General features: G+C 42.2%; 1 protein-coding gene across 1 annotated transcript; it reads left to right on the plus strand.

Moving 5' to 3' along the window:
* The first annotated feature begins 7,329 nt into the window (after nt 1-7,329).
* On the plus strand, nt 7,330-16,899 carry rcn1 (reticulocalbin 1, EF-hand calcium binding domain). Its single transcript, XM_055173858.2, has 6 exons — nt 7,330-7,758; nt 12,359-12,552; nt 12,708-12,886; nt 12,972-13,032; nt 13,279-13,478; nt 16,263-16,899. Exons 1-6 carry the CDS (start codon nt 7,538-7,540, stop codon nt 16,368-16,370), a joined length of 963 nt encoding a protein of 320 aa, XP_055029833.2. The 5' UTR covers nt 7,330-7,537; the 3' UTR covers nt 16,371-16,899.
* The last annotated feature ends 211 nt before the right edge of the window (nt 16,900-17,110 follow it).

Here is a 17,110-nt window from a genome sequence, read left to right on the forward strand (position 1 = left end):
AAACCATTACAGGAATTCCTAATAGTTTCCATTAAAATACCAATAGGAACCATTAGCTTTTACCATCAAAACCACTACAAAATTCCTACAAAGTTATGACAATTACACAAATTTGACGCTGTGAGAATGAAAGGGACATGTTTTTATATTTACCAAATTAAATGTGTTAATGTATCTTTCGGGCTCTATGGCAGGCAGGGTGGACAGATAAATACTCTACATGTTTAATCTGAGTGATTTCATAAGTTATTTATGCCTGCCCGCTGTGTAAAAACGCTGCTTTGTTCCGTTATTTTGAATGGAACCCAATGGAAGGGCTGCTTTTCTATCACCCAAAAAGGGGCGGTGAGGAAATTTACAGTCAAGTTCCCGGATGTGCCGGTAGTCCGTATGGATGTTGAAATCCGTCCAGAGGAGATTTCTTTAAATACACCTGTTTGTGCACTGATATAAACTTCATATGTAAATAAAGTACCGCGCTATTATTACTACGGCTGCTTGTCAGTTTATTGAAAATGATTGCTTAATAAGGATCACATCTGAAACACAGAAATGGTAAGATGCAACAAATTGGTAAATATAACCATCATTAAATTAACCACTGTAACATAGCTTTTTAAATACTTGTGTATATTCAGAGTGATTCTTAACGAGCACATTTTCTAATGATTTCTCAAATGTTTTGATTTTTGAGATGCAAGTAAAGTGATTTTTAGTCCTATTCAGCTATTCCGAGGCAGTTCTTTATAGACAAAAGTATTTATTTATTGACACATTATTGAGCTATTAGACAGTTACCTTGTGTTTCATGTGATGCTCAACTATTAACGTTTTCATGATTAAAGATATCACACCTCTCATAATGTGTAAGTATGTTTACATCGCCATAGAACTATAATTCCAAACTTAACGTTACATATTTAGACACACGTGCATAAATGTAAAACTAGGACTCGTTATATTCTGTAAAATATTGTGTATAATGGCATATTAGGTAGATGAACGCTTTATTTGTAATTATCCTACTTCATAAAGTTTACTATTGCTTATTGATCTGATATTGTCTCATCATGAGATCGCTCGTGTGCAGCCAACATAAACTTCAAGAGTAACACCGCGGATGGAGCAAACATCTCCATCTTCTCATCTTGGCTTTCACCGTGCAAACAGCCGCCCCAGTTATGTTCTTTATGTTTGTTGTAAGATGATGCGATCGTAAGTTATGACTATAACTATGGATCTATGAGACCGAACGATGACCGTCACCACGGTCTTACCTTGAATGATGCAATCCTTCAACCTATCCTCGAGACATTATATCAACAAAGTCATGTGACCTCGGGAGGCCTGGCCGCCGTCTATAAAACCCCCCCCGGTGGCCACGCCTCTTCCTCTTGCCTGGAATGCCTCAGCCCGTTCCGAGCGACAAGAGATGGTGAGGGTCATCGTTCGGTCTCATAGATCCATAGTTATAGTTATAACTTACGATCTATTTCGACCTCACTCAGACCGTCACCACGGTCTTACCTTGGATGACAAGTACCATCAGGGTCGCGAGGAACAGGGGGCTCTGCCCCGTCACAAACGCACCCTGAGGCCGAGAGGAGAACGGCTGAACCCAATGGTGTAGGGGATGCCACATTCACTCTGTAGAACCTGGAGAAAGTACAGGGAGCAGACCATGTTGCTGCAGCACAAATTTCTGAAAGAGGAACTCCTTTTAGAGCAGCCCAGGAAGCGGCCACGCCCCTGGTCGAGTGGGCCACCAGATTAGCTGGAACTGGGAGATCTTGTCCAGAATAGGCTGCAGAGACGGTGTGCACAATCCAGTGGGACAAGGTCTGTTTAGACACAGAGAGCCCCAACTTCCTGTCACCAAAACAAACAAAAAGTTGGGTATGAGAGTGTCTCAGAGCCTGAGTGCGGCTGAGATAAGCCCGCAGCACCCTCACTGGACATAAAGTAAGCAAGCTTGCATCCTCCGGTGGAAGAGCCGGGTCAAGCTGAAAGGAGCTTATCTCAATCACCTGGTTAAGAGTCTGAGGGTTGACCACCTTAGGCAGAAAAGAGGGGTTCGGCCAGAGAGACACACCAGTGTTTTTGGCCTTCCATCTTAAACAGTCCTCACTAACGGATAGAGCATGCAGTTCGCCAACCCTCTTAGAAGAACATATAGCCAAGAGAGGCTGTTTTGTGAGACAGAAACCTAAGTGTAGCCTGTTCTAGGGGTTCATAAGGAGCTTGAATCAAGGCCTTCAGCACCAAGGGAAGCTCCCATGAAGGAGATCTAGGGGACCTGTATGGGCGTAGTCTACACACGCCTTTAATGAACTGGGACACCAAGGGATGTCTCCCTAAAGTAACACCCTCTACAGTTTTATGGAAAAGGGATATTGCAGAAGAAAACACCTTAATGGTGCTAGACGCCCTCCCTGAGTCCAGAAGCGACTGAAGAAAGCGAAGAACATGTTGGACAGAGCAAGTTGCTGGATCCTCCTGCCTACTGCGACACCATCTTGTGAACACCCTCCACTTCTGGGCATAGTTAGAACGAGTGTAGGGAGCCCTGGCGTTATCTATGGTGTGCAAAACCCCTTTATCTAGCCCCTGAGAGAGGGGCTGAGTAGGGGCCAAGCCCAGAGCTGCAAGATGGCTGGCTTCGGGTGCCATATTTGCCCCTCCGCCTGAGAAAGCAGGTCCGCTCTGACTGGCAGGGCCCAAGGCTCCCCATACACCAAGCGAAGGAGTACAGGGAACCAATGCCTTCTTGGCCATCGAGGAGCTATCAGTAGCACCTTGTAATGGCCGATGGCGACCCTGTGGAGAACCTTGGGAAGCAGAGGGAATGGAGGAAAAGCATACAATAATCCTTTCGGCCACTCTCGAGTGCATCCAGGCCCAGGGGACCTCCTTGACCCAGCATGGAGAACCACATCTTGCAGTGGGTAGTCGCTGTTGATGCAAACAGATCGGTCCGTGCCCTGCCAAACCGAGTCCACAGGAGGGCCACTACCTCCGGATGGAGTCTCCACTCTCCTGGGGGAGGGCCAGACCTGGACAGAAGGTCCGCTGCCTGGTTCAGAACTCCCGGAATGTAAATCGCCCTGAGTGAAGCCAGGTGTTGAATGGCCCAAAACAGGAGTTCCTGTGCGACCTGGAGGCACTGTAGAGACCTGGTGCCTCCCTGGTGATTTATGTGATACAAAGTGCAGGAACTGTCTGTTCTCCCTAGGACATGTCTGTGCCGAATAAAAGGGAGGAGAGCCTTCAGAGAAAGGTGAACCGCCCTCAACTTCAAAACATTGATGTGTGCTTCCATCCAAGGTGGTTCCTACACACCTCGCACCATCCTGCCTTCCCAGACTCCTCCCCAACCGGTCAGGGAGGCATCTGTTGTCACCACCATTCGGCATGAAGGAATGAGCCCCAGAAGGACTCCTTGGACCAAAAGTGCTTGGTCCCGCCACGGACACAGAGCTTGGAGGCATTTGCGTGACACACAAATCTTTACGTGCCTGTCCACCTTCGGGTGGAGTTTGAGGGCATTTAGCCATCTCTGCAGTGGCCGAGCCCTGAGAAGGCCTAAGGGAACGACAGCCACAGCAGTCGAAATCATGCCCAGCAGCCGCTGAGACTGAACCAGTTTCACCCGCCTGCCCAGCTGAAATTGGTCCAAGGGGGTCAGAATCGATTGCACCCTCTGCATAGTGAGAGACGCTGACATTGTGACAGAATTCAGGCAGAGACCCAAAAAGACTGCCTGCTGCCTTGGCTCGAGGTTGCTTTTCTTCACATTCACTGTGAAGCCCAGGGACTGGATGTGTGAGACAAGTGACCTCATGTCCTCTGAGACTTGGCTGGGAGATGGGGTGCAAACCAGCCAATTGTCCAGATAGGGGAGGATTTTCATCCCTGACAGTAGGAGTGGAGACAAGGCAGCTCCTACCACCCTGGTAAACACTCTCGGGGAGAGGGATAGGCCAAATGGCAGGACCTTGAACTGGTATGCTTGTCCCTGGAAGGCAAACCGAAGAAAAGGCCAGTGGGCTGGGAAGATGGGCACGTGAAAGTATGCATCTCTTAGATCGATGGAGGTGAACCACTCTCCTCTCTCTAGAGATTCCAATACCAAATTTGTGGTCAGCATCTTGAAAGGCAAAACCTTCATGAAGGTGTTTAACCGCCTTAGGTCCAAGATGGGGCGCAACCCACCATCTTTTTTTGGAACGAGGAAATACGTGGAATAAAAGCCAGCGAGCTGTTCGCTGGGATTGACTTTCATGATTGCATCCTTCTGTAGAAGGATTAAAATCTCCTGTTTTAAAAACTGAGCCTGGACCGGATCCCTGACGAGAGTCATGCAGACCCGCGAAAAAGGAGGGGACGGCGCCGAAACTGTAGTCGGTACCCGTTTGATACTGTAGCCAGTACCCACGGGTCTGAAACCTTTCTCACCCAGCTGCCCAGGCACAGTTGGGGACGAGTTCCAGGGGCTACCCCATACCCCTAAGGGTGACTCCCATAAGGCCCTGAGCCTCTGTGGGGAGTTTTCACTGTGGAGCACCTCTGGCCGGGGGTTAGGGCCGAAACCCTTGCCTGCGTTGGGTGTCCATAACCACCATCAGGAGGTGAGAATGCCACAGTCTGCTGCTTGCCATGCCCCCAATTGGGTTGGTGCGGTGGCCGGGAGCCTCTGGGCATATACCTGGCAACAATAGTCCTGTCGAAAGTGCGTTGGACGCAATCTCTAGTTCGCAGAGACTGCTCAGCCTTATCCAACAACCCCTGGGAGTCAGGATGAAAAACCTGTCTTGGGACAACCGGCATTTGCACAAGTTCTTTCCGGATATTCCGGAATAAATGAGCCATGCCTAAGCAAGAGGGGCATTCACGATGGCCATCACGGGCATCCAGTGCCACCCGACAAAAACGACACAAGTGTGACGACATCACTTTGATATGTTTTATTTTTTTGGTTTTTTTTGCGAACAAAAAACCACAATAGTCAGGGCCTAACAGCTACGTATAGCTGGAAAAAGGGTAACAAAAGACAAGAGCAATAAACACAGTAACACAGTATGCGTCCAATTACCTAATTAATTTAATAATTAATTAATTAATTAGTCTAACTGCTGGGCAGCTTCAATAAGTGAAAAAACACAAATTGCCAATGTTCTACAAACAGAAAAAGGCCAAACAAATTTTTTTTTTAAACATTTTACTTTATATTTTATATTAACAAAAAACACACATCCCCCATATAAGGTGCGCGAACGCACGCTGGGGGGGGGAGTTAACAAACCCCACTTACTGCGGACAGCAAGCAAATGGGAATGAACTCAAAATAGTAATAGTAAAGGGTTTTTACTCCTGTAGAGAAAAAACAACTCTCTGTCAATGGGAATACCACACACAATCCTCAGGGACACAAGGCACCTGCACAAAAAAGTGACGGATTAACAACAGCGGAGTCCCAAAATAGTTTTGTGTCTCAAAATACACCACTTACCTGTCTCGGATGAGGCGAGTAAAGCAAAGAGGAAGAGGCGTGGCCACCGGGGGGGGGGGTTTATAGACGGCGGCCAGGCCTCCCGAGGTCACATGACTTTGTTGAAATAATAGGTGTGTTCGAGATCATCTGGCGCTGCGCAGACCGATCGGCGAGGTTTGCCGCTTGCAGTCGAGGGAGGAACTGAAGACGGAGCCGTCAAGCCGGACACCTGCTGCTTGCCGTAGTGACGTGTGCGCCGTGTTTCCTTGTTTGTAATCGCAAATGAAGTGACTTAGATGCTGAATTTGATAAAAACAAACCTTTTAATAAAAAGTTGCAACCAGAAACATTTTATATCGAATATTTTAATTGCTGCTTATACTGTATACCCGAAAATAACGGGAAACAAGCATATATTATTAAAATACCAATAGAGTATGTTATTTTCATTTTTATTTTATTACACGACACAATATAACATATTTAAGGATATTAAAGTGTTTTTTCCTGTTTTAAAACATGAAATTATAATGTTTATTAGTGAAACTAAAGGTTGGATTAAACTTGAAACGCACGTGATCGTTGTCATCAATGAGGCGACCAATCAAGTAAAGCTGTTACGTCATCACAACTCCGGGCAGCCGCTCTGGAGAAGCTGCACCGGCTGAGCTAGCCGGCTACTCTCGAAACGCTCTCGCGGTACTTAAAAACCATATGACACAGTCACGTGCCTGCAGCGCCAGCTGAAGCCGGACAAAAGTACTAACCAAAATGCACTGCTTCAAGTCAGCCGCCGATCGGTCTGCGCAGCGCCGCATGAAGTTGAACACACCTAAAGTCTCAAGGATAGGTTGAAGGGTTGCATCATTCAAAACAGGCGGAGTTGTGTGACGTTACATCCAGGTAGGCGTATTAAGGGCGGGGTTTTCTGAAGCGCTGCGGCGCTATTGGCTTGACAATGCAAACGCGTTGTGATTTTGGCTACACAGCTGGAGGTCGGAGGCTATTGGCTCCGTGAGGCCCGTTTGAAGCCCTGGTTCGCACAAGCCCGATAGTGCAAAAACGGCTATTGTTCTTGCTTGTCGACGTGATGTTTTAACAAATACATTTTGCAGTACAGCGTGAATGATTTCAAATGAAAATAAACTCAAAAATAATAAAGTGTAAAATAGTTCATTCATTCATGACTCTATCCTGGTACTCAAAATGTTGCTGTGGTCTTTTGTGTAAATGAGCCATTTAAATGATCATTCAGGCATAATCGTACATTAGTAGTTTATTATTATATGGATAATGAGTAAACAATGACATTCCTGCTGCTTTCAGGTTATTTCAGCCTTGTTTAAATTTTACTGATATAACAATATCAAATAGGGAAAAGCATATTTCAAGACACTAAAACTTTAACTGGATCCCATTAAAATCTTTTAGAAATTATCCTATAGGATATTTTTGTCTTGTCCTAAAATCCTTTAGAAATGATCCTACAGAATAATCCTAATGGAATCCTATAGGAACGAGCATGGGTATTAAAATCATTTAGGATCCTTAATCCTTTAAGAACAGTAACAGAAATCTAAAGAAAATATTCATTTCATATTTATGCAAACTGGGCTAAATCTAAAAGGATTTCGAATTGTTTGTATTTTTCACTATCTACAGCATGCAGAATATTTGTCATTTCCAAAAAGAAGGCAGTGGCAGCTGCTGCGTGTCATTTTGCAACGTGGCGTCCACGCCCCCTCCAGTAACAGACAACCTATTGACCAATCACAGAGCTTCTAACAATCACCGTGTTTCGTTAGCAGCAACGCGATTGTCTGTACGTAAACGCTTGCGTTCGGGTTTGGTTGTATCGCTTTGTGATCCGCCGGGTATGTTTGAATCGAAAGCGAACAGAACTGACTCGTATTCACATGACGTGAATCGCTATACATTGATAACGTTTATAACGCGTCGCTAAGGGCAACGGCGACGATTTTATCGAGATCTCGATTCTACGTTTAAGTTGATTTCGGTTTAAAACTTGGATTGAATCTGGTAAACATGGACGTGTCATTGCATTTGTGCGTTTTATCTCTTTGCGCGTTTCTCGTGTACGGAAAGCCCACTGTTAGGAAAGAGCGAGTTCATCACGAGCCCGAACTGAGCAGACGATCGCACGAGGACAACCAGAGCCACCAGTACGATCACGAGGCCTTTCTGGGCAAAGAGGAGGCGACCACTTTTGACCAACTTACCCCAGAGGAAAGCAAAGCCAGATTGGGGTAAGTGTAATGATCCAGAGACTGAGGTGTTTGAAACTGTCAGACTGTAGAAATGTCTCTTCTTTAAACATTTGCATGTCAATATTTGCATAATGTAGATAAGCCCCGCATTACACTGAATTGACTATATAAGAATGAATGTCATGGGTAAAATATAGTTTTTTGTTTGTTTTAATTATTATTTGTCATTATGGTAAGTTTGTCCAACTGGATCTGATGGGCATATCAGGCTTAGTGCTTAGGGGAGGGGTCAACATCACAACGTGGCACTGGGATAAAAATACATTTGCTGCTCTTTAAACACAGTCTTCCAGTTACCCCAGACAGATTTGACTCTGCATGATTAGTGGGTGGATCTTATGCATGTCAAGATCATGTCTGGGTCACAATACAACCCAAAAAAACAAGAAATTACACAGTTATTTGTTAAAAAGCTTATTATCATTACAATACATTTACATATTTGTCAGATGCTTTTGTCATAAGAAAACAAACCTGTGACTAGTACTTGACCAATATGAATTATTTGATAGCCGATACTGAGAAAGCTTTGTGGACGATATAACAGAAATATAATGGATTTATTGGCCAATGCAGTAACTAAAATTATCAATATATTTCGATATATCGCCGCTAGGGGTGGGTGGTATTACCAAAATTCCATTTCACATAATGAGTCGTTTTAATTCACGGTAACAGTATATTTCATGTTTTTCAGTTTACGTTATATTGTTTTTAGAATAAATTATTTTTGCAGAAATTTGCACAAACCAGACCAATGACGCCCGATGATGCTTGCTATGCTTCTCAATGAATTCACGTTAAAATGCCGCTACATCCAAAAGCCAGAGAGCGCTCTCGTGCAGAAACTCAATATGCGCTGTAGACAAAAAACCATACACACGCAGCTCCAGGAAATGGCTTAAGGATATATTTATATTGCTGTTCTTCAAACCTTTTCAGGTATTTTTTACGATAATGAAGAATATGTAAAATGATTATGTTTGACGAGTGTTGCTTTTTCAAATGCATTAAACGACTCAAACTAACAGGGATTTTAGATCGATAAGGACTTACTGATCAAAATCCATAGTACATGAAATAGCTGTGCAATTCAGAACAGTTATTGGCCACATATTATTAGTGTATATCGGCTTTTATCAGTGCACCCCTAGAAAATACCTGTATATGAGATTGTTAGATATGGAGATTATAAATATGACAGGTGATGATCATGGAGTCTGTTTTAAGGTTGTCTTGTCGCTCTCTTACGATGCGTTCACACCAGATGCGAATGAAGCGTTAAGCGCGAGTGATTTACATGTTAAGTCAATGCAAAGACGCAATAGACAACCAGCAGTGCGAATTGAGTGTTTTGGGAATTTGACGCACATAATGCTGCATATGCACCAAACGTGGAACATCGTGTTACTCGCTCTAGATTACTTGCGTGATTTAACTTCGTGTCATGCAAATTTTCCGATTAAGTTGAATATTTTGCGTGTGTTTTCGTGTCAATTGCGCAACCCTATTCGCGTCGCATGAGGACGCGTCTGATCGCGTTTGGTGTGTCAGCCCAATAACACGGGAGTTGAAAAATTTGAACTATGGCGGATATTTGTGCCACGTTAACCAATCTCATAGTACAAACATCTAGCCAGGCATGAAAATCCCTCACCTTTCGGCGAAATTCGCCGTTTTGAAGCCAAAAAAGGTGACCCACGTGAATCATGTAGATTCGATCAGAAAACATTTTTGGGGGGGAGGGGGGTATGCGCGCGTTGTTTGAAGACGCGCCCTTCGCCGTCATCCAAACATGTATCCCAGACATTAGATTTGTTTGAGTTCATGCTGCGCTGCAAAAACCGACAGACAAGCAGGTGACATCAAAGTATCACGAGAGTGAATTGAGAAGCCATAAGGAAGTCTGCTTTCGAACGGCTCTCGCGCTACTGTGATGTCATCCGCATTTCTGTGTTCTTCGTCATACAAGCTTGTTGAAGATGCGTAGAGCGACTGCCTTCGGGACGTAAAGTCAACACAAAACGCTGTAAAACTATCATTGTGGAATTGTAAGGCATCAACCAATTAAAACAACATATCTACACAGACTGACACTGCAAAGTGACCTAAAAGATTTTTGTTGGAATGGATTGGAAGGAATTATGGACGTAACTTACTCCTCGCTTGTAAGTCACATTGGTCTACTAGTCTACGGCTGTGTAAGTACTTAAATGTAAATATGGTGAAACTGCAAAATACTGCATGAAATGCTGTAATAAGAACATACTGTTACTAATACAGTTAATAAGAAAGTTTACCGTTTACAGTAACATTTAAGCGATTTTAGACTATTTGAGCGACAAATATGCTAAAGTGAACTGTTTTCAGTGCGCATACGCGCACAAACTCAAAAGCCCACGCCCAACGCGCGTTTCAAAAGTCACGCAAAGCAAACGCATATTTTTGGGGGGGCTTGACAGGAGATATACGCACAAACTTTATTGTAATATCACAGTCTCTTAAAGTATTTTCATAAAAACAGTCGTTTATTATAAGTGAGAAGTTGATGATGTGTCAGTGTATAGGTCGCTTCTCCGTTGTTAAAGGGACAGTTCGTCTCATAAGAAATGCATATGTTTGAGTCATAATGTTAATCAAACTACAAAAGACAAAAGGAAAATCACTTTTATAGCTTTAAAAAGATTAATTATATTCAATTCATCATAGTATGAAAACAGTGTTATGTTAATTTGATACTGTTTTTCTTCCTAATCAATAATGTTAGATCTTACTTTATTTGTAACTTTGTTCTTTTCTATTTTATATGCTTGTAATGTCTTGATTTGTTCTTATTTTATTTTCCCACATCACTTTTTTTGCTTATCTGAAAATTATTCAACCCATGACTCAAAAACCATAATGTAATTCATTTAACCAGTACTATATTGTAAAATTAATTCATTTTAAATTAGATGTAGGCCTTCAGGTCCACCCTATTGCAAGGCTAACTTAAAGCAACACTAAAGAACTCTGACTCTTTGCTCCCCCTACAGGTTAGAAGCGTAATTGTTCATTACCACTGTCGTAAATACTGCAGCATAGCTGGCTCTGATTGGATTGTAGGTCTGCCGTAAAGCAAGTTTTTGTAGTTTTCACTCGAACTACAGGACCACTACCCGACGGTTGGAAACTTCTTTAGTGCGGTTTTGGCCTATAGAGGGCTGCAAAGCGAATGTGAAAGTGCCATTCACCCTGTTTTGTGTGGATGAACCACCGAAACTTTTTTGGAAACGTTATTTTAAGGTAAAAAAACCTCTTTGGTGTTGCTTTAAAATTGTATGGCCTTGTGACTGATGGTCAGATTATGGCAAAATAAAATTATCGCAGATGTAAAATAGTAAGGGAATTCTACTTGTTACAGCTTTCCACATTTATCAACCCATTTAATTAAACATGGTTTCTGTTACTAGTCAAATGTTCACATTTTAAATCTAAATTGTCCGTCAGAATTAAATAATTGAAATAATGGTCATGTATGTTATGGTGGGAATTTTGTTTCTGCGCACGTGGAGGGATGTTGAGTTCCTTAATTCTTCTTTGTCCTTGGCCAATCACATGCCTAAAGAATAAATAAGTTAAGTTACAACATGTTCCCTAATGAGCCCATAATATTTATTCTGGGGGGTCCTCCCACCTCGCGGCCCCATCAGAGGCCACATCGCCCCTCGAGCGACCTTCTCACCTTTTTCACCCCTGACCCGTTTTCATGCCTGTCTAGCTCAAATTGAGTAAAGAATGTTTTCATACTTTCATTAATTATACTATTATAGCGTTCTATACTATTAAAATGTCTTGTTAGTTAAAAAAAAAATCAACACTTCCTTCTTATTTCAAAAACAGATTTTTTTTTAAACCAAGGTCAGAATACGATTAATTTTAAAGAGTGACTTTACCATCATAGCAATGCGAAAGACCACCTCTGCATGATAAAGCCCAGTTTATATATCTGCGTCAATTGTACACCATAGCCTTTGCATAGACGCGAAACCTCTGGTGCGCACCTCTCCAAAAATGTAGCAACGCGTCAGTTCTATATGGGCCACAAGTGCTGTGATTGGTCTGCTAGAACCACTTAGGTCCTACACAGTGTTTGGTGTAAGTACTTACTAAGTAATTAGTTACTGTTTTTTAATTACTTTATCAAGGGAAAAAGTAAAGTAAGGAATTACTAATTTTTCCATTAATTATGGTTACTTTTTATGTAATTAAACTAAATACAGTGTTTGGATTGTAGTACAGTTATATATAATACTATAGTTGATTTACAATCAAAATGTAAAGTCTAAGGTTAAAATTAATGTTTTTTATGTATCCTCTAGTGTAGTTTTCAATTCTCATTATTAACTGATTTTTATTAATATGACTGAGATATTGGCTGTTAGTAATACTTAAAAAGCACATATTACTACCTGATTCTGCAAAACCTTATTCTACATCCTTAATATTAGTGGACCATAAAGTACTAAATAATAAAATATGCCACTTCATGACCCCTTTAAAAAGTCCTGTTTCTTTATATGCACTTTGTCTTCTTTAGGAAAATAGTTGATCGTATTGACGGCGATGCCGATGGATATATCACCACTGATGAACTCAAGGCCTGGATCAAGAGAGTACAGAAGCGTTACGTCTATGAGAACGTAGCAAAGGTCTGGGCTGATTATGACCTGAACAAAGACAACAAGATCTCGTGGGACGAGTACAAGCAAGCGACATACGGCTACTATCTGGGTGAGTGACTAAACTTTGCAGAAACGTAGTGGAATAATTGTGGATGGGACACGTCATTGACACAAAGAATTGTTGGCAAAACGATAAACTTAGCTGTGGAAAGTTTCCCCCTTGTAACATTACTGTGTTTTGATGTGGTCATCACCGCCTTTCAGCCAATCCTGAGGAGTTTGAGGACGCCACCGATCAGTTCAGCTTTAAGAAGATGATGCCGCGAGATGAACGCAGGTTCAGAGCGGCAGATATGGATGGTGACTTGGCTGCAGAGCGAGAGGAGTTCACAGCTTTTCTTCATCCAGAAGAGTTTGATCACATGAAGGACATTGTGGTTCTTGTAAGTGTGATCAGTTGAACTGACAAATAATAAAAAAGTAATTGCCAAAGCAGATAGTTAACAGTTTCTATCTTTTTTCTGCCAGGAAACTCTTGAGGACATTGACAAGAATGGAGACGGTCACGTAGATGAAGATGAATACATTGGTTGGTTTATTTTTATTTTAGACTATTGCGTAAGATAGATGATGTACTACAATATTTTTTGTCTGTGTTTAGTAAGCTAGTTATGCAGTTTACCTCTAAAATATAATTTTGTGAGCTTTGGTTGGTTGACATGTTTTTGGAGGGCGGGTTCTGACAGACTTAGATTTGGACCGATAGACAAACCCACCGGATGGAATACCATGTGGTGAAGACGCACATTTTCAATCTGTTCCTGCCATTTTCCAGCTGACATGTTTGGTAATGAAGACAACGGCCCAGAACCAGACTGGGTGAAGACCGAGAGAGACCAGTTTTCAGACTTCAGAGACCTGAATAAAGACGGGAAGATGGATCTGGAGGAGATTCGCACCTGGATTCTTCCACAGGACTACGATCACGCTCAGGCGGAGGCCAGACACTTGGTGTACGAGTCAGACATAGATAAGGTAAAGGTGCTCAAGATGCATTTGATGCTATTTATTTGTTTCATAATGGCTAAAGTCCTTGTAACCCAGAGTAAAACTAAACTAATAGACACGTGGATTCTTCCTTACCTGGGATCACAATTATAAAGGGTGTGGACAAGCAGAATTGCGTATGTCTGCTCAGACCCCGACGTGGCACAAAACACTTTTCCACGTCAAAGTTTTTATAAATTAACGTTGTCATAGGATTTTGGGAACACACACTATACCAGGTGTCTCCAACCTGGCTCCTGGTGCGCTACCGTCCTGCAGACTTTATTTCCAACCCTGCTTCAACACGTCTGTCTGTAATTATCAAGCAACCCTGAACACCCTGTTTAATTGAGGTTGAAGCTAAAATCTGCAGGATGGCAGCTCACCAGGAGCAGGGTTGGAAACCTAAGGGGCACGAAACAACTTTTCTGAGCAGACGTAGGTACTTTTGTTTGTCCGATTGCTGCAGGTTTTTGAAAAAATATAAAGCATAATTCTTGCTGCTCGAAAAGGATTTAAACATAGAACATTATAACAAAGTGAAGGGCCGGGTATACCTTTTTCCACGTCCACACAGCTTCCCAGTATGCTCAACGAGCTACGCACAGATGGCCGCGTTCAACATGTACGCAATACAAATGATTTCTTATTCAAAATATTACTCTACCAGATCGCCAGGGCAGCATTGATTCGTGACATTTATAGTACATTAGAAAAATTGTATAGATAAAGAAAAACGGCAGATTCACCATTGCAAACAAAGTTTAGACCAAACAACAGGAAAACAAAGAACAGGAATCAAATATTATGGTGCCAAAATGCTTCACAGCTTTCTGTTCTTGGAAGAAGTAAAAATAAAAGAAGAAAAGATGTTGTGTGTGTGCAAAGCTGTCAATTGTCTTTGTGTAATGTCCTGTCTCAACATTTTCACGCACATGCGCTGTCGTACGTGCGGTCTCAAATTTTGAGCAACATGCGGACGACAGTGGACTCTCCTGATGACGTCATGCGGACGGCCCGAGTATATCTCCGGCTTATTGCTGAGTTTACATCAATCGCATTTCAGGTGTCAAAATCACGTCTACCGTGCGTGGTTTGCCGCTTGAACAATTTGGATGCATTTGCGCGTATAGCGCATAGTAGACGCGCGGAAAAAGCAAGCATTTGTCGCTTGTTAGAGGCAAACTCCGCTTCTTGTGGGAGGGGCAAGTGCTATGCGGTTGTCTGTTTGCAAGATGACTGATTCCTTACTATGGGGGGAAAACGCGGGTCGATAAATGTCACGTGATTCAAAAGTGAAGTGTGTATTACAAGGTACCAGGTTGCCCAATGTCCTCACTGACACTCTTCCAAGCGAGGTCCTTTTTATTCCTGTCTCCTCTATAGAAATAAGAACTTGTGTCATACAGCTCCGGGTGACTGCTTACAGACAATATCAACGCTTTGGTTGAATGAGTGACTCCGGGCGGGGCTGCCACCACAGCAGCAAGCAGGCTCCTGATTGGTTAACGCGGCGTGAAATTCCGCCAAAGTTCAAATGTTTCAACTCGGGCATCAGCCGCAAATTCGCGTGAACCGCAAAATGCACAAAAAAGCACTATTCGCGCGTACCGCGCACAACGCTCAGGCGGAAACGCGTCTTCCGCGCTGCGCCGAACGTGCGTCAACGCGCCTTCACATTGACTTAACACTGAAATCACTCACGCTTAAGCCACTATCGCGGTTGGTGTAAACGCAGCATAAGGCGTACACGCACTTTTGAGAAATGATTGCAAGATCAAAATTAGGATGGATTTAGGACGTTTCTATGCAGCATTTTATAAATGATGCACCTGAAACCATATGATCAACACTCAATTAAATGGTTACTCCACTTTTAATAAAAAAAGTCAAGAAAATGTACTTACCCCCATGTCATCTAAGATGTTTATGTCCTTATTTGTTCAGTCGAGAAGAAATCAATTTATTTGAGGAAAATATTCCAGGATTTTTGGACTTTAGTGGATCTCAACAGTTTACAGTTTCAATGTCGCTTCAAAGGGCTCTAAACAATCTGAAATGAGGCATAAGGGTCTTATCTAGCAAAACCATTGTCATTTTCGGAAAGAAAAATAAAACATATGTACTTTAAACCATATTACATAACTTCTCGTCTTGCACTAGCCGTGTGATGCACCAGCGCGACCTAATGTAATGTTTCATCACATCAAAAGGTCACGCATGATGTATGTGAAACCACAGATCTAGTGTTTACAAGTGTGGAGAAAGAGGAACGTTCAGACATTGTTGCATGTGAAATTATACTAATTAATGTCTTTGTGTCCGTTTATGGTTTAAAATGGTCCATAAGTGTACCTTTCACATACGTAACGTGTGACCTTTCAACGTGATTGCGTAATACGTAAGGTCGAGCTGGCGCGTCACATGGCTAGTGCAAAAGTTGTAGCATTTTTTGGCTAAAATGATGATGGTTTTGCTAGATAAGACCCTTATGCCTCGATTGGGATTGTTTGGAGCCCTTTGAAGCTGCATTAAAACTGTAAACTGTTACGGTCCACTAAAGTCCACTAGATGGAGAAAAAATCCTGTTTTTTCTAAAAAAAAAAACGTAATTTCTTTTCGACTGAACAAAGAAAGACATCAGCATCTTGGATGACATGAGGGCGAGTAATAATCAGGATTTTTTTATGAAAGTGGAGTAATCCTTTAAGTAGTAAGTAAAGTAGGAAATTATAACCACATATTTCTCATTTGTGATGTTTTAATCCTCAGGACCAGATGCTCACCAAAGAAGAGATTCTTGAGAACTGGAACATGTTTGTAGGCAGCCAGGCCACCAACTACGGTGAAGACCTGACCAGGAACCACGATGAGCTATGAGCCCAACTCAAAGTGATGGGACTCAGTAAACACATTAAGGTCTAGTGAGAACACGTTGTGTCCTGGCATCTCTGAAAGCCATTTCACTGTCAGACTGATCTCTATTGCAGCTCTACCTCACAGTCTGGACATAAAGAGAGTATATGAGGAGAGTATGGTTTGGATGCAGGATGATGGTCTCTCAGGTGATGATTCCTCTGTGTTCTTTTGTCAAGAACGTCTTCTGCTTGTGGTTGAATAAGCTGCTAAAGCTGAGCCTTTTCAATCACACTTTTTGTTTGTTTTGTTTGGAAGCAGTCATAGGATGACGCCTGTTTTCATACACATGCTGCCTATTTTGGTGTACCGTCAATGCATTAAAACGGACGAGAGATTATTGTATTTATTTAGAATTTTAATGACACAATACTACTATGATTTATTACAAGCGCTACATGTATTACAATTCGTTTTTACACTTTGTTGCCAATGCTTCCATGGAGTCTTGTTTCGCTGCCTCCGATGCAAGATTAAATGAACTTTTACTGTATTTCTTTTTACTTTGCATATGTGGTTTGTTTTTGCTCATGTCTGATTCATTTTCATTTAAATGGTTACATTGACACACTACATAGACAACTAGCTATCTATCTTAGAGAAGAGTGCATGTTTGGTTACAGTATACTGTATGTTCTTATCTATAAAGGGTCATTCACATTTTAACGATAACCATAACGTTAACTAGCGATCACATTACACCA

The sequence above is a fragment of the Misgurnus anguillicaudatus genome, chromosome 21 (assembly GCF_027580225.2).
Source record: "Misgurnus anguillicaudatus chromosome 21, ASM2758022v2, whole genome shotgun sequence".
Taxonomy (NCBI): Eukaryota; Metazoa; Chordata; class Actinopteri; order Cypriniformes; family Cobitidae; genus Misgurnus; species Misgurnus anguillicaudatus.

Excerpts from the sequence above, each read along its gene's own strand:
- rcn1 (XM_055173858.2), top strand. The coding sequence starts at position 7,538 with ATGGACGTGTCATTGCATTTGTGCGTTTTATCTCTTTGCGCGTTTCTC. Across the intron at positions 12,887-12,971 it reads TGAAGGACATTGTGGTTCTT|GAAACTCTTGAGGACATTGA; the intron begins GTAAGTGTGATC and ends TTTTTCTGCCAG. Across the intron at positions 13,479-16,262 it reads ACGAGTCAGACATAGATAAG|GACCAGATGCTCACCAAAGA; the intron begins GTAAAGGTGCTC and ends TTTAATCCTCAG.